This window comes from Anarhichas minor, unplaced genomic scaffold, assembly GCF_050575085.1.
Source record: "Anarhichas minor isolate MPS153535 unplaced genomic scaffold, ASM5057508v1 ptg000016l, whole genome shotgun sequence".
Classification (NCBI taxonomy): domain Eukaryota; kingdom Metazoa; phylum Chordata; class Actinopteri; order Perciformes; family Anarhichadidae; genus Anarhichas; species Anarhichas minor.
Window position 1 is genome coordinate 880553 of NW_027466462.1, and position 17922 is coordinate 898474.

The following is a 17922-nucleotide window of genomic DNA, read 5'->3' on the forward strand; positions in this document are numbered from 1 at the left end:
ACACGTTTCAGCTTCATTATCGCAGAAGACGCACAACGCGGACGGAAAGAGATGAAGCGTGTTCAGACTGAGAGCAGAGAGAGAGAAAGGTCAAAGTGGCCAGAGAGGTGAGAAGAAAGAAACAGTAGAAGAAGAGAAAGACGGTAGAGAGTTGAGAAGAGGACGTGTTAACAGAGGAAGAGAGAGAGAACCACCCACATATAATAACAGGCAGTAAACTTGGCTCTTAAGTTCCGCTCGCTGCACTTTCTCTCATTAGATCTGCAGCTTTATTGCTGAGTGGCTGAAGACGAAGGGACACTTTCTGCTTATTCCTCTGTTTCCTGCTGCTGTTTGGCCCTCAGATATATATATATATATATATATATATACAATGTCTGCTGCTGATACCCAAGCTTGATTTAAGTACTTTAACACAAGTGATATACTTTCATACAAATGAACAAAACAGGAATAAGAAAAGGAGAAAGTCTTCCCTCTGAGGATGAGGATCGTCGCTGTGATTCCTGGATTCAGGTCGGGCTTAAAGAACAGAGTCGGAGGATCTGAGGGGAGTTTGGCAGGAAGTCAGAGCAGCAGGAGGCTTCATCGAGTCACTCGGGGACGAGTCCATCAAAGTGTGGAACGAGTATCACACAACCTCCTCCTGCAGCAGCGAGTCTTCTCTGCCTGCAGCTGCACGAGGCATCCTTTGGTTTCTCATTGGATCGCCCTAACGACGTGGAATCTGACATTTGAGCAGCATTTTAATGAACACCGCTCCAGGAGCTGCTGCTGTCGACCAACCGATCACTTCTGTCGCTGCCCTTTGGATGTAATAGTTTGTAAATGATAATGATAATAAAAACAGAGAGAGTTCTTCAAACTCACATTTTAATACTTAAAAATCTCTCACCCCCCCCCTCCGACATCAGAATAAGAGCCACAGATTAGAAGGGACATACATTTGGTTGTGTTACATCTCTTTGGTGGATTTGCTTCCCTCTTTGTAGTGGTTTTGCATCTCTTTAATGGTCACTTTGCGTCTCTTTTTGGTAATCTTTTGGCTTTACAACTCTTTAAAGTGGTTTTGAATCTCTTTGTGTTGGTTTTGTGTCTCTTTTTGGTCGTTTTGCTTCTCTCTGTAGTGTTTTTGCGTATCTCTTTGGTCTTTGTACATCTGTTTGTAGTCTTTGTACATCTGTTTGTAGTCTTTGTACATCTGTTTGTAGTCTTTTTACGTCTGCTTTTGGTCGTTTTCCTCTGGGCCTATATCCAAAAGGCCCTTTCAGTAATCCATCCATTTAAACTATACAAAGTAAGTCTTAACCAATCTGCAGTTTAGAAGGTGTTTTCTAACATCTCTGTTAGTAACCTAAAGCTCTGCCTGCCTGTAGTCAGTGTGGACAGTGCCTCAGGCCTTGGAGCTGAAAACAGGACTTTTATAATTATGCATTATACTTAAAATCGTTATCAGTACACGCATGTTTGCCTGTAAGTATGTTCCAGCTGGGAAGATTGAGGGATTGTTGTCATGGACAGTTATTTTCTTCCATTGCGGCCGTGCTGCTGCACAGTGAGGCTCATTTCCAGGACAGTTTAGAATCCCGGCACCTTGCTAACGTCACATGACAGCTGTCCACCACGGTGCTCAGCTTCTCCCACATTTGTCTGAAGCGTGTCTGAAGGTCGTCGCTCCCACACGTCAGGCAGGAAGTGGACCGTTTGTCAGCCTCTCCGGAGGCTCTGTTTAGCGATAACAATGGCTGGCGGGTGGCAGCAGGCCGCTCTCTGGAGTTCACAGCGAACGGCCTGTCGTGCCACTATTGTTCGTCTGTTTGTGTGCCGCGCTGCTGGCAACGAGCAGCATCGTTACAGAGTTATGGCGCGCTGCGTCAGCGTTCGTCACTGCCCGGTCTCCAAGCTCTGACTCCCAACAAAGCAGTAATAGTCAGCATATTATCATCAGCAACTTCATGGCGACTGTAACTCAACATGTGTGCTACAACATGAGCCTTAGATGACTCATCACATGATGGAAAACGATGCTAGGTTGGGATACTGACTGTAAACAAACACCAGTGTTTAAAAGATGCCGGAGCCGGAGAGACGAGGCGCAGACGAGGGGAGTCGGAGCCGAGGAGGAGGCAATGAGACGGAAAGAGAGCAGAACATGTGAAAGCTGCAGAGAGTGAAGGATGAGGGACTTCTGAAGAGGAAAGATAAGATGAGGGGAAACAAATCGCTGCGTACACAAACTGCAGGTGTAACAGAGAGATGAGGGGAGATCAGGAGAGGTAGAGACAGATAAAGGGTTCAGGCTGGAGAGACACAGCTGGAGGGACCAGCACTTCTGATGGATGTGGGATTGTGAAAAACTTGTGGAAGAAAGGCGAGAGGGAGCGAGACAGGAGCCGAGTTTATCTGCATTGCTGTACGAAACACAGTCAGTGGAGCGTTGTGAAGCCGTCAGCATTAATTCTCCCTCGCCGTGCAGATCTCAGACGCATCTGCATGCCGGCTCCCCGGGATTAATCTCCCGCACATAATTTAATCTCGTCCACATAATTTAGGCGTCGAAGGACTGGCGGCAGCGTAACCTGCAGGCGTTAGCAGATCCCGATCACTTCTGTGCAGCGGCAGCATGTGTTCACGTTTCACAGCTTGAGTAAATAAGGAAAGTCATCATGTGGAGGGTTTGAGGAAAGAATGCAGAACCCCGAGGTCGGCCTGAGCCAAAGCACCGCTGGATCTTACTTTAGGAAACAGGAAGCACTACATCATCGTGCTGTTGTATCTGCAGCACACTCAGCGGGTCGGTGTGAGTTTCTCACTGCGTTCTTTCAAAAAACCTCAATTAGCAGAAGGCTCACCGCAGCGTTGAGGTCTGCATCTGGTGTAACCGAGGAGTCCTCTCAGCAGGGACTCGCTCCGCGGTGGTAAAACAGAAGGTTTTGGTGAGATCTGGATCAACCTGCCAGCACGCTGTGACCTCCTGGAGCTAAAGGTCGATGCAGAGATGCATGCTAATGTTCAGCTGCTCTGTTTGGCTGCAGTCTCTAACGGATAACATGCATAAATAGCATACAAATCATGTGGCAAATAAATATAAAACATGTTTGAAGAATTATTTACATGTTTTTCCTTTTGTTAGAAGATGTAATGACAGATGATGAAATGTAGATTTAAATCAGCTCGTCTTGTGACTTCATGCTGATTTAGGCAAAGACTAATCAGATGTAATCAATATTATTTTCAAAATCAAAGCGACAATGTGAAAGGCGGTAGAATCTGGAACTCCTCTCGGCTTTTGCCAAACAAACAAACACACACATAAAGTGAAGAAGTGTATTATTCAGTGTTTCTTTCTTAGTTTTCTCTGTTTTAATTCTGATGTTTTAAATCTTCCAGAATACGAAATCTTCCTCTGAAATAAGCAGTTTTGGCATCAAGTCAGTCTTCTCTTTGTCCTCCGATCAAATGTATTCATAGAGCACTTTTAAAATCAAAAGACAACAGAGTAAAACAGCATAGTGATCTCATGACACCACCTCTCCGGTCCTACTTTCTTAGATTAAATAATACATTTAAGTCATTTCCAGTTTGTATTGTTCAGTCTAATCTTGTCTGGTTCAGTTAAACCCAGCTCAGCTCAGCTCAGCTCATCATCTGAATTAAAAAGGCAAACTGCAGCTCATTACAAGAAGGTCAGACACATACAAAATGCTGAGGTCACGGCGTCTCCTCCCGCCTCCTCTTCCTCTGCGGCTAATAGAGTTTAATCAGCCTCGTTATTGCTGAAATAAATGAAAGCATCACATAGAGAGAACATACACACACTCTGTGTTCTGGGAATGACTGTCAGTCCCGCCGTGACTTTAAATATCCCGCTGTAACATCTACTCTTCATGAAGCAGCTTGGAAACTGCCGGGCGAGTCTGTATTTTCTGTCCTCTTGACAGAGCTGGTAACTGGAGGCATTCATTTATCTGTCAGCTGTTGATAAAAGGGTCGGCTGACAGCGGAGCGTCTTTCTTTTCCTCCTCACAAACACAACACTCGGAGGCGTTCGACGATGTCAGCGGAGCAAAAGCATGTGCATCACTCTCAGACCTGTAAATCGTCCGTTCCTGACCACGGCGGCCCTCCGCTCTCTGCTGCCAGCACTGATAACCGGATTCAGAGGATTTCTGTCACGCAGCAGACTCAGATTCAGGACTCGGGAGCCGTATCTATCTGTCCTTCTTCTTCTTCACCAGCGAACTGTGTTTGAACTTCACAGGATGAGGAGCCACAAGTGTGTTTAGCCGCAGTGTGTTTGTGGCCTTCTGAGTGTTTTAAAGGTTTAGAGTTCCTGACTAGGACTTTGCTTTTAAACACTTGAGCTCGGGGCAGTGAGTCAGCACTGAGGACTTCTTTTTCTCTTCAGCTTCAATAAAGAACCTTTGACTGCAAAAGAGCAGCAGGAGACCCGGCTCGCTCTCGTAAGAACAGCGGTGTGATTTGTGATATATTCCTGCCAGACGACTCAGAACAGTTAGATCCACGGACACATTTGTGACGGACAGCGATAGGATCCCAGGTTTGTCAGGGTTCATAATCTTGTGCTGAGATGGACAGATCCTGATGCAGCTCCTCTCATCATTAGTTTAACCACTTCATAACAAAGTGATATTATTAAATGCCGCTCCTCATTTCAGCGTTGGCCGGTCGCCTCTGCTTTACAATGTTGCAGGTAGGTTGCAGCAACGAGTGAGAGAATTCAAACCCTTTGGCGTCTCAGGAACCTTTCTATCGATGCAAATATTGTTGTGACAATTTATAAACTGTTTCATATTCTATATCGATGACTTTAATATTTGAATCATCAGTCTTCATAAGAGTGGGGTTTGTTTTGGTTCTGCTTTATTTACTTCTTTAGCTTCTTGAAGGTGTTGGTAACCTCGGTGCGAAGTGTTTTTAAGTATTCGGTATTCAAACCAACAGTTGCAGTAATTAGCTCTTTCTCACCGACACACGCGTGCACACACGTATTATATTATTTTGCCTCTGCGTTTATTTTGACAGCTCCCCCACTGCTTGGAAATTAATCCCACACTACTTAGGAAAATGTGAAGCAATCAAAATGCATCAGCTGTCGAACAACGCTCGCTCCTAAAGTAAACAAATGTGGGGCAATTACGGTGCAATAAGTCAACGTGATGAAAACCTACACAAATAAACAAACAATGTGCAAACAAGCAGAGCTTCTACACGTTCTCCGGGAGGCAGTGGTTCATGGGGATTACATGTATTTAGAAGACTGGAGCCGCTAATACGGTGGGACGAGGCTTATTAATGGTCTGTATGCTGGTTATTGAGCTAAATGTATGTCGAGGCACTAATCTGCACTGCTTCAACTGCCGGCACGTCCATCACTGTCTCTCAGTGTGTCGGTTGAGTCTCAGGTTGGACGGTTTTATCTCTGCTGGCTGCTGGTTCTCTGCAAAGTCTTCAAATGTCAAAAATAATTAAATGAAGCTGGGTGTTTTCACCGATCTGTAGCCGGGTAAAATATTCAGTTTTAGGTCTTTAACTTAGTTTAAGTTGTCTGGAATAGTTATTTTAACCTGCACACTCACGTTTGGGTGAGAATGCATTGTTGTTTATGTTATTTCTATGTAATCATGCTGAGACAAAGAGGTTGACAGCTCACTTTCTAGTTGACTGTTCAATGCCAGGCGGACTCTTGAGCTTTCATCTGCTGTGATTTGGGATATCTGCTGCTGGGATTTCTACCAGCTGGAGTTTGTTTGTTTGTTTGTGCACTCCAGGAACAATGTACAAGTTACTCTGCATAATCCACAGAACACAGTGTCAACAGTTTACAGTTTTCATTCACTTCTACTTATTGGACTGCTGTTGATATTCCTCGCCCTGGTGTTCCTTAGTAACTCTCACTTCTTCTTGTCTTTGTTCCAGACCGGCCCGATGAATCCCATGACACAGTTGTACTACAAGAAGGTGAGTCAAACACAGACACAGTCACACTCCATTACATCCCTTCAGGCAGATCCAAAACCTTAAAGCCAAGTGTTAACGCTTTAACAGCCCTTTGACAATGTAAGGACCAGATGTCCTCACTTAGCAGTAAAAGATGGAATGGTACCCACAAAGATAGATCTGCAAGAAAAACACACACGCACATAGGACAAAAAGTCTTTCTATCGTCTTTCTGTTTTCACCGTGTGGAGTAAACATAAATAAAATCATCCATGAGTGTATCACATCTCACCTCTGATGTTATTCACGGTGACTTAATCGTTACTTAATCGTTACACCAAATTCATATTTTCAACAACAGTCTTGTGTCTCGTCCCGTTGTAACGCGATGATGGATGATGATGACTCCACTTATGAAGTAAAGTATCCACCACAGCATTAAAGTATATAATATGACAAAGAATTAAATTTTGCAAACAAACAAACAGCTGATGATATTTGACTTATAAGCCTGTTTAAGCCCAAAGACAGTTTTGTCTCTGGGGACGGCAATCTGTGGCTTGAAAACAATTCTCTCTCTGATCACAGTCATAGAAGAACGCCTCATTTGTACATTCAAACATGAGCATTTAATAAATAACTGAAAAAGAGAAGCTACCTTTTTATGGCTCTATAACTGTTTAGAAGGGTCCCCCAGAAAGGATTTAGTTAGAAGCGTTTTGGGATTTCTACAGATGTGATTCTCTCTTTTTTAAAGTTTTTTGTGTTGTCGTTGTTTGTGTTTGTTTAGGCGACGTACTCGCCGTACCGCGACCGCATCCCGCTTCAGATCGTGCGGGCGGAAGTGGAGCTGTCTGCAGAGGAGAGGGCCTACCTCACCGCTGTGGAGAAAGGTACATATTCATCTCTGTTAGCGACATAACAGTTCCCCCCCACGCCTTCGTTCTGCTGCTCCACTCACCTCCCAAATGATGCTGAGTCGACACCGTGTGATATCTGAACAGCAGCTGGTCAGCCGGACTGCAGCCAACAGTTCACAGGTGTCCTCGCTGCAGCAGTGCTGCAAAGTATCACAACTGTATCTTGATATTTCAAACTTTTAATTATTGCTTATTACAAGGACCTTAATACAAAGCGTTGCCAAGATGATCCAACATGAAGTATTTTAGTATTTTTTGCTATTGGAACACGTTGTAACGCTGTAGAATGTATTCAAGGTATAAGTCTGTGGGAAACTGAAGCACTACCTGTGTGCTCCTCCCTCCCCTCCAGGTGACTATGCGGGGGTCAAACACGCCCTCCGCGAGGCGGAGGTCTACTACAACATGGACGTGAACTGTCTGGACCCGCTGGGCCGCAGCGCGCTCCTCATCGCCATCGAGAACGAGAACCTGGAGATCATGGAGCTCCTGCTCGACCACGGCATCCACACCGGCGACGCCCTGCTGTACGCCATCAGGAAGGAGGTGGTGGGCGCCGTGGAGCTGCTGCTGTCGCACAGGAGGCCCAGCGGCGAGAAACAGGTGCGTGGACGAGCGCACGTGTGTCGATCCGTCTCCTCCAGACACAGTCACGCATAAACGCGTCTGCATTTACTCGTCTGTAAATGTGCGTCTGCGTGGGTTGTTTTTTCAATTGGTGTGTGCGGCGCGTGATGAAGAGCATCCGTTCATTGTTACGCTCCGTTCCACATTCTGCTGAGAGGATGCAAATTAAACAGCTGGTTTTATAGACACACTGTGAAATAGGATTCAGAGACAGACTTGTGTTTGTCTGCCTCACTGCAGCGTGTGTGTGTGTGTGTGTGTGTGTGTGTGTGTGTGTGTGTGTGTGTGTGTGTGTGTGTGTGTGTGTGTGTGTGTGTGTGTGAGAGAGAGAGAGAGTAAAAGAACATGTTGCACAGTTCAGATAATGTGTAGGTGTAAAGGGGGGGGGTCAAAGAGGGGGAGAGACACTGGAGAGCAAGAAAGATCAAAGCAGAGAGAGAGAGTAAAAGAGGAACATTTTAAATTGAAGAGAATCAGATTTATTCTTCTGCATTAATTTCTGGACGGTCTGATGCTGCAAGGTTCCGCGTCGCTGTGGCAACCAACCCTTGGCTGAACGCAGAGGATTGTGGGAAGTTTTTATTTAATTTTTTTGGTCGCCTCTCAGTTGGACGAAGACGGGAACAAATGTGTTTCTGTTGTTGATGTGTTTCAGACGCCAAAATCAACTACAGACGAGTAGCCTGGTTGTGTAGATCTCTTGCATGACGGAGCAGCTGCTGTTTAACAATGAACTACAGATGTTAAGGGTTGAATGTGAGTGCATTTGAAGATTGGAGAGATTGACAGCTGAGCAGCAGGAGATTAGATTAATTCACACTATAATCAGGGGAAAGAAGTTTGCTCTGAACTCTAAAGTTACGAAGCAGAAGACAAGAAGACAAAACAGTCAGTAACTAATAAACACGTTACAAAGTTGTCATCAGTGTTACCGATGCTGGAAGAAAGCTTCTCTGTTCTGTGTGTATCAAGCTATTCACGTTTACAGCCTCTCCTCTCTGCTCCGTGTTCAGCAGCAGTTCAGTTTCACCGATTTGTTGTCACGTGACTGTTGGTCTCAGGGTTCAAGTGTGTGTTTATTTGCATGTAGATGTCTATATTAAGAAGTGTGTGTGTGTGTGTGTGTGTGTGTGTGTGTGTGTGTGTTTTCTCCTCATTCTTGGCCGACAGGTAGAGTCGACTCCTTTTATCTTCTCCTGGTGATCACAAACTGTTGACCTTTCCTGCCGTCTCCCTCTCCATCTGACTCAATCTGACTCCCCCTCTCTCTCTCTCTCTCTCTCTCTCGCTCTCTCTCTCTTTCTCCCTCTGCATCCTCCTCCCTCGCTCCCCCTTTTTCATCTCTCCTCGCTCCCTTCTCCCCCCTCTCTATTCGTCGCTCTCCTTCTCCACCAAATAACTACCGCAGCACTCTACATCACCAGCGCACTAGATATGAAAGGGATGAGGCAGCAACACAAGGAATGGAGGGAGGGAGGGAGGGAGGGAGGGAGGGAGGAAGGAAGGAAGAGCGTACAAAAATCAAAAGAGAGGGAGAGTTGCATGAAGGATGGAGGGAGAAAACAGAGAGAAAGAGAGATGTCGACACTGAAGCGAGGCCAAATGAAAGTAGGAAAAGAGTGCAGGACGTGGAGGGAAGGAATAAGGAAAGAAGGGAGTGAGAGTTGCACAGAGAGAGACAGCGGTGCCGATGAGGACACTTTCCTTTGATGTGTGAAAGATTTAACTGTGTGTGTGTGTGTGTGTGTGTGTGTGTGTGTGTGTGTGAGATGCTGGAGTCGAGGATCTTTCTTTCTTTTTTATCTGCGTGTGCTTTTATCAGTGGATGTGTTAAACATGTGTGTTTACATGCAGTTTATTATTATATTAATCTGGATTTTCTGGATTTCTACTCAACAAAACATCAATAATAACACAGAAGTCAGTTGAAAATGAAATAACAAGAACAACATTCGCGGCACAGACCCTGTGTAGTTTCACTGTTCATCGATTTATTGTTCTTCTGCTTACAAAAACACACCAACTTAGTTTATGTAGATATTTTAAACCCAACCGGGATGTTTTTCTTCATCCACATACGTGGTTCTGTTGCCTAAACCTGAGCAAGTTATTTTGTTTGAATCGACGACATTAACCCCGTGTTTCCTGCAACCGCAGCAGAGCGTCACAGTTCGATGTGCTCGGCTACGCTGTACGTTACAAAGTTGGTCCTGACCGAGCAGACATGTATGTTCAGGAAGACCTCTGGAAGCACTGCGCAACAAAAAACAGAAAACAGAAAACAGAAAATATTGCAGTGTTTTTATTTCTTATGTGGGTCAGTGCTAGTGGGAGTGAATCCTGATCGGTCCTCATCACCAGCAGCAGGAGACGGAAATATCTCGATGCATGAAAATCAGTCGAAACATCTTCTCCTTTTCAGATGAAAAATCTATAAAACACACCCAAACTACAGAGGTAGTTTACCTGTGTGTGTGTGTGTGTGTGTGTGTGTGTGTGTGTGTGTGTGTGTGTGTGTGTGTGTGTGTGTGTGTGTGTGTGTGTCTTTAATCCCGTGGCAGCTGCTCTCACACTCCTTATCACGGCAGGAAAAATAAAAAATAAAAAAGGAAAAAAAAAGAGATTTTGGCAGAGAAGTGAGAGAGAGGGAGGAGCAGAAGAGGAGGGAGGGATGAGAGGATGAGGGAGAAATAAAAACAAAGATAGCAGGAGGTGAGATGAGGAGAAGGAAGGAGAGAAGGAAGGAGAGAAGGAGCGAAAGCCGAGGAGGAGATTAAAGGAGGACGAAGAGAAGCACTCTGCTTGGTTCTCCCTCTGAGAGATGAAAGAGTCCACATGTGTTCCTCCTCCTCAAGTCTGCTCCTCTCACTCCTTCTTCTGATGTCTTTGAGTGTAATGTGTGTGTGTGTGTGTGTGTGCGTGTGTGTGTGTGTGTGTGTGTGTGTGTTTCACAGGATTCAGACGCCTGGTGTTTCTGCGACTTGCACACACAATTTCATCTTTATTCTCAATTTGGAAACACGCTGCTTTAAAGTCCCCGTGTCGAGCTTTCATAAGCCGAATATATAAACATGTATTTGTTGTCCTCGAGCTCTTGTTGACATAAATAAACCTACTTCAGATGTTAAACCGAGCACAAGCTGAAGAGTGAAGGCACATATGAGAATAGACGACCTAATGAGTCCACGTCATGCTCGCTTCAGGTCGGGTTGAGGAAGTTAAAAACTCAATTTTGGAGAACGAAAAACGTTTTTTTCGGACGGGTCCCTTGACCTCTCACTTCAAGATGTATGAATGAAAAGACTCCCCCCTTTACAGACATGTGACTTTAAGATAATGCCATGCAATTTTGGGCAAAAACCAAGCAGTATAAATTAGTTATTTAAAAAAATATTGTATTTTAAATATGTCTGCATATTGGGATCCCTAAACGGTCTTGGATTTGCATAAATTGGGTTTGACTGGAAGGTCCAGACTCTTGTGGATCCAATGAGCCCAATTGTATTCACGTTAGTCCCCGTAGACATGTCACTGTGGTGAGACCATTTTTTGAAACTTGACGAAACATAAAATGTATCCTCATACAAAGGTTCTATCTTACGAAAAAGTTACTCCACATTTTTAATGAATATGAAAGGTCCAGCAACTCGTGTCGATTTCCCCTCCTAACATGCATTCGGTCTTTTCAAAATAAACTTCTGTCTCCACAGGAAACAACTTCGTTAGGTTTAGGCAACAAAACTACTGAGTTAATGTGTACATTGTGCTTGTGAAAGTAAATCATTAATATTATTACGATGGTTGAATTGTATTGTATTCAACAGCAGCTGTTCATGTTGCTTTTACAATCCCTTGTATTTGGTTTGGAGTTCATCCACCGATAACTTGCAGAATGTCGACACTCGAGACAGAAATCGTCTCGTCCTCCAAAAACATTCGTCCAGGATTCATCTGGCAGTCTCGTCGTCATGGTTAGGTTGCCCGGCAACCGGCAGAGACTCCAGGATGTTGCTGCACAAATTGTCCTTTTAACACGTTGTTTGTCCGGATCAAACAAACGAGAGACGACATGTTAATCAGAGGTGCTGGTTGGTGGACTGTGTGGACAGAACCAGGCTACCTGTTTCCTTCTGGATCCACATATCTAGAATACAGCAACATGGTTTTCAGAATGTTCAGGTCTTCTGGACTCAAACCAGCAAAACCACCTTTTATTAAGTCTCTTATTCATACCTGACCATACGCCTCTAGACCACCTGGTTGTCACTCGGTAATGAAACACTCTTTCACTCAGTTGCTCTCAGACGACAGCAGGTGTTCAGAGTCGCTTCACTGAGGAATATAATGAGCTCTGGAGAGGATGTGGCTTTAAATACATGTACCTCTGCAGCAGGAGACTTCTTTTGTCCAATGCATTACACACATTTAATTTGTTTTAATCAGATTCAAGTGAGTTTAATTTGATTCATCATTTGGCTCATTTGTCTTTTGCCCTTGTTACGTAACAGCGGCACATGTAGAACTGAAATCATGGCTTTTTACACTGCACAATACAAGTTATGTAACATAGATATCAGTCTTTCATTGTGGTCCACTTGTCATATGATACGTCTAATGTCATAAAAAAGACGTGTTTTTCTTTAGGTTCCCTCGCTGATGATGGACAGTCAGTTTTCAGAGTTCACCCCGGACATAACTCCCATCATGCTCGCTGCTCACACCAACAACTACGAGATCATCAAGCTCCTCGTCCAGCGGAAGGTGATTACTCTCAATGCGAATGTAAAAGTGATGTAATAAAAGCAGGCTTTTAAGAAGAGTGTTTACTTTAATATTGAATCAGGACGTGGAAGGTAGCTGTGATGATTCACCGTTAATTGTGTTGTTGTTCTGTGTAGGTCACCATTCCCAGACCACACCAGATACGATGTGACTGTGTCGAGTGCGTGTCCAGTTCAGAGGTAAGTGATCATTTCTCCTTAATGCACAGTTTGTTCTGCTGAAAATCAATATTGGAATTTACAGCAATTCCCAATTTGCACCTCCAGCACTGACATTTGTTCTCTATTCTAAAACAATTAGATACGCATCCTTTCCTCTGCCGTGAACGAAAAACATCTCTTCCGTTTTGTCACTAATCAATCTTGTTTAACATACTTTGATTATGTCGTCACACGAAAGAAATAATGAAGAGAAAACACAATCTTTATGTTTTGTAAACAAAAAAAGGCTCGAAATCTTCTGGTACTTTGGACCGTTTGAGGTTAAACACTTGAGTATTTCGGTTGCACATGAATACAGAAGTTACAACTTTATTGTACAATTTTCTTAAGCACAAAATGAACAGTAACATAGAGAACAAATATTATAATAAAACGCTGTAAAGAACACTCCTAAGAGATAGAAATAGAATACTTAAACATTTTAATTAATTCGTTCCTCAAAGGGAAGTTTGAAGCGAAGGAGTTTGCAGACACTAAAACACATTTATAATTTATTATATCACTCAAAAACTGACAATTTTCTGCAAAACAAGTACTTTAACTTTGAAAGATTTTACATAAATATAGCAGGACTTTCATTTGTAATGAAGTATTTTAACATCAAAGTTGCTGTGAGCAACTTTTAGCTGATTATGAAACAGTCTCATTTAAATCCTGATGCTTCTGTACGACCAACAAAGTTAATGAGGCAATCGGGGAGAAAATTGTCTATTTCTTTATTGTTATTCTTCAAAGTATACAAAGGGCGATCATTGTACGATATGGTGCGGGTTGGTTCTAAACCTTAAAAGTCTAAATCTTTCTCTTGTTCGTCTCTCCGTGTCACCTTCTGCAGGTCGACAGTCTTCGGCATTCAAGGTCTCGCCTCAACATCTACAAGGCTCTGGCCTCGCCCTCCCTCATCGCGCTGTCCAGTGAAGATCCCATCCTCACTGCCTTCAGACTGGGCTGGGAACTCAAAGAGCTCAGCAAGGTATGGACGCTGACGAAGGACTTTCCTGAGAGGTCTTGCGGGAGTGGAGAAAAGGTTTAGTCTCAGGGACTCGTCAGTGATGTATTTGGACCAGTAAAGCCCTTGTGTATCTTTATTTCCACAATATACGGCTTGCTGTCAAAATAAATGAGACGGCAACTTAAAGTGTCCACATAAAGTGCTGGTCCATCAGGAGCCTTTAGGAGCAGCTACCGTCCTCTTTGGCCTTAATCCAAGAACTCTACTGGAGGGACGCCACATCCTGAACTTGATGAGCTATAAAAAAACATCCAATATTGTTTGTTACTCGTTTGTTTCTGCGATAAGTTCGACCACTCTTAGCAGAGAAGGCTTCATTCATCTGGCTGAGAATACGTTTTGTCTTCGGTAACAATACCTTTTACTTCTGAGTTTTCTAAGAAGCACATGTTGCAGCAATGCTAGCTCTTGAGAGCTTGGGGCAGTTTGATTGAGCGACGGAAGTCAGAGTTATCGACCTCTATAGACACATCATAAACGGTAACAAGGTTTTCTACCACTTCTTCCTCTCAGGTGGAGAACGAGTTCCGTCAGGAGTACGAGGAGCTGTCGCAGCAGTGCAAACGGTTCGCCAAAGACCTTCTGGACCAGGCCAGGAGTTCTAGAGAGCTGGAGACCATCTTGAACCACAGAGACAACGACCTGAGCGAGGAGCTGGACCCGAGGCAGTGCCACGACCTGGCCAAGCTCAAACTGGCCATCAAATACCACCAAAAAGAGGTAGGGACTCGACCCGGATATAGTGACTAGAGAGGAGTACGTTGGGCTCTTAAAAGTCTCTTTAGATGCGTTTTCATTGGTGACTGAAGAGACCTTTTTGAAGTAACAAGCTGAGTAGGCTATGTGTGTATGTATATGTACGTTAGTTTATATTATGTATGTGCACCGTCACTGGTGTCAAAGTTGGTTATTAAATACCAGCAGAAACTGAACCGTTGCATTTATTTATTGCCACACTTGCAGTCCGGCTCTTGGGATGGAATTGTTGAAATGTACAACAGAGTGAAATATTGAGACAACTTTCCATATTGACGTTTCTAGCATTAAGCATGAATACTTTTAGACTTTAGTGATGCCCTGACTTTGCATGTAAATGGTAAATATCCATTTTATGTTCATATATTCTAATTACAGTACATTCTATTGGCATACTTGTTGATGGCACATTGATGTGCTGACATGCTGACATGTCATTGTTGTATCATATATCGTTCACGTGCTAAGTGTTTATTATGGTACTTTTATGCTTGTAGCATTTATATATAATGCATTTAGAAGTATCTATATGTGACTATAATATTCATTTCTGTATGGCCCGTTTGAGGATAACGAACTACAACCTTCTGCCCTATCTGTTAAACACTCCTGCAGTACAACGTTTAATTGTCTTTGAGGAATTGAGGGACGTTGTCAGTTTATATAAAGTGAGACAATGAGAGAGAGAGAGAGATTTAAAGGGACAGCGAGACAGACGAATAGATATCTGGAGGGATGGTGAGTGAAGAAAGAGATGGAGATTTGATGAGATAGACTCAGAGAAAGAAACAGAGTTGGAAAACCCCAAGGCGATCTCCCGTCTCTCTCCGTCCGTCCGACTGTCCGTCCCCTGCTGTCTCCAGCTCTCTGCGATGGAGCGGTGCTGCCAGACGGATGAAAGCTTGAGTGGAAGGACGGAGCGAGGGGGAGGCGGGGAGAGGGGGGGGGACAGCAGCCACGGGATGATGGGTGGATAGATTGAGGGAGACAGGGAGGCATAAGAGCAGGAAGTGAGAGGTGACAAAGGTAAAGAGGCTTGACGCGCTGGTGACATTGAAGATCAAAGATTTTAGGCATTTTATTTGATTGTTTTCATGACACACAAACTTTGTTCCGGTAAATGCAAACAAGAATTACAAAATGCAATAGACACACGAGCAGAAAACACGAACACTTGAGCCAGTGTTTGGTTTGTCCGTTCTGGGCTCCAGTAGAAAGATGGCCGACTCTGTGAAGAGGACCCTCTCTGTATGTCGATTCTAAGGTAACGAAAACACAATGCTAACTCTACTTGTGTTCATTCAGAATGTTGCATGCACACACAAGTTAGCATGCTGGTTGTATATTCATGCTAACTGTGTTCATGCTAAGCAGCCATATGAGGGACTGTCAAAGTAAAGCATTAATATGAGTCAGATCTTTGACGACTTTCGATACTTTATTTGCAAAAGTAAAAGACTTTGTTTGGTGTGTAAACTTGCCAAACATCAGGACATATTTTGCATAACGTACGTGTTCAAAGGCTCACGATAAAGGGACGGATTGGGGCTTCTACGAACACAGAGAGCGGGATAAGAGAATGACTTTTCCCCCTTGAAGGCGCTTTGGTGCGGCAAAACATTAAGGGTGATGGAAGGATGGATTAAAGGGAGGATGTCGGGAAGCTGCTGTTCCAGGCCAAAGGATTTAGGAGGGAAGCTTCTTTCTCCAGGCAGGAGAGGTGACGTAGGAGAAGATTTAGGGGGAACTTTATGTCCCTGGTGTGGTGGACGGAGGAGAAGGAAGGAGGGAAAGCGAAAGATGGATGGAGCAGTAAAAAGCTTCTCTCCTGAGCAGTTAACATCGAGGTAAACGAGATGAAGAGACTGATGAGAACTGCTCTCTTCACCTTCACTGGGAATGAAAAAATGGGCTTTTTAACTGTGACTGGCCAAACCAAAACCCACGGCACACTTTATTTAGATTACTGAACAATATTCATAACCACAACTTCACTTCACTTGCTGCTCACAGCGCTCTGGTGGATTCCTCCCGGTGCTGCTGATGGCCGGTCAGTGATGAGGGACAGAGCTGATCATATAAAACATAATGAAGCACAGTAGGAGAAGGCATTAGCATTTACATTTTGTCATCTTTTTTAAGGAAAAAGCTTTAAATACATGAATAGATTTGCAGAAATGATTAACCAGAACATTTTTATTACTGCCCAGGAGCAGTACAGTTACTCAAGTACTGCACATTAGAAGTAATATTAGAAGTCATACAACTTTCTACTTCTACTGCTCCACTATATTCTACTTTTTATTTCTGACAGCTTTAATTAACTTTACAAATTTACAGATTTTTACCGACAGAGCAAATCAAAATGAGCAGCCGAAGCGATGAATCAATTTGATAGAAAATGAAAATTTGTTAATAATCCTTTAGCCATTTTATCATTTAATGGTTCCAGATCTGCAGCTTTTCCCTTTTTAATAATGTTAAATAACTCAAATATATTCGCAATCATGTCAGTGATGTTAATATAATAGTAACAATGTGGAGGTTTGGGTAACTGCGCCACCATTTCTCACTGCTTTCACTGTTTTTACAAACCAAACAATCAATGTTCTGTAAAGTAACGGTATGTTTTCCTCACCGTCGATGCGACTCAGAGACACGGCATGTTTCTACCTGCACTGACGTGTGCTGCCGTCTCCTCCACCTCACTGGGAGGTGTAATTGGCTGCAGCTCTGCCAGAGTCGTCCTTTGAGCGAGACTCGCGCAGAAAAACTCTAATTTTTGCACAACATCCCGTTGCGTTCTCGAGACATATTCTCAAATTTAGACTGTTGAGAGGAGATGGAGAGTTAGCTGGAGAGAGAATGATGAAGAGCCGTTACAGGAAAATATGTATGTCGCCAAATATCTGCCAGTAAAGCAGACGGTTGATGAGCGGGAGAATCAGGCAGCGGCGGCTGAGACACGAAATGTTCTTTATGCTGGAAACGGACATTTTTCATCATTTAGTTGTTCATAATTAGAGCTGCAGGCAACATGATACCGATACCAACCTTCTACAGTATGTTACTGTGTAAATACGGTGTTCAAACAACCTCCTTCACGCAAAATAAGGCAAACCTCCAGCGCTGATCATCGTTTGACGTTGTTTCTGTCACATTTTAATCTGCGTGGCCTCGTTTTTCACTGCAGTAAATCAAAGTCCTGCACCGCTATGGAAACAACACAACCACGGCTAGCAGCAGAGAGAACTGAAACATGTATTTAGTGCAGTATAACGCAGTTATAACGCCATGAATCATTTAAAAAACTAAAACCAAAAGTTCAATTTGCTTAATATTTTACAAAAATTGGAAAACGCAGAAAAGGCGCCAAAGTTCATCAATTCTTCAACTTTTAAAAGTTCTTGTTTCAGTTTCTGACGATGAGAAATCAATCTTTACATTCTGCTGTTCTGCATTCTGGACTTTGTCGTAAAGTGCAATCAGCTTTTCAGGGGACATTGTAGGTGATGATGTTTGCACGTACGGTGGCTCTGAGAGGTCAAAAACTCTTTTGACGGCTTCGGAAAAAACACAGAATTTGTAACTTGTTCTGAAAGTTCATCTTTCAGCAAAAAAATGTTGACGAGAAATACAGAGT

General features: G+C 43.5%; 1 protein-coding gene across 1 annotated transcript in view; it reads left to right on the forward strand.

The window, feature by feature from the left end:
* The first annotated feature begins 5949 nt into the window (after window positions 1-5949).
* The window catches only part of trpc5a (transient receptor potential cation channel, subfamily C, member 5a), a 49839-nt gene continuing 37866 nt past the window's right edge, over window positions 5950-17922 (forward strand). Inside the window, exons 1-7 of the mRNA XM_076092217.1 lie at window positions 5950-5982; window positions 6752-6854; window positions 7234-7484; window positions 12153-12269; window positions 12407-12469; window positions 13347-13484; window positions 14037-14243. Coding sequence (XP_075948332.1) covers window positions 5950-5982; window positions 6752-6854; window positions 7234-7484; window positions 12153-12269; window positions 12407-12469; window positions 13347-13484; window positions 14037-14243 — 912 coding nt within the window. The remainder of the gene's footprint in view (window positions 5983-6751; window positions 6855-7233; window positions 7485-12152; window positions 12270-12406; window positions 12470-13346; window positions 13485-14036; window positions 14244-17922) is intronic.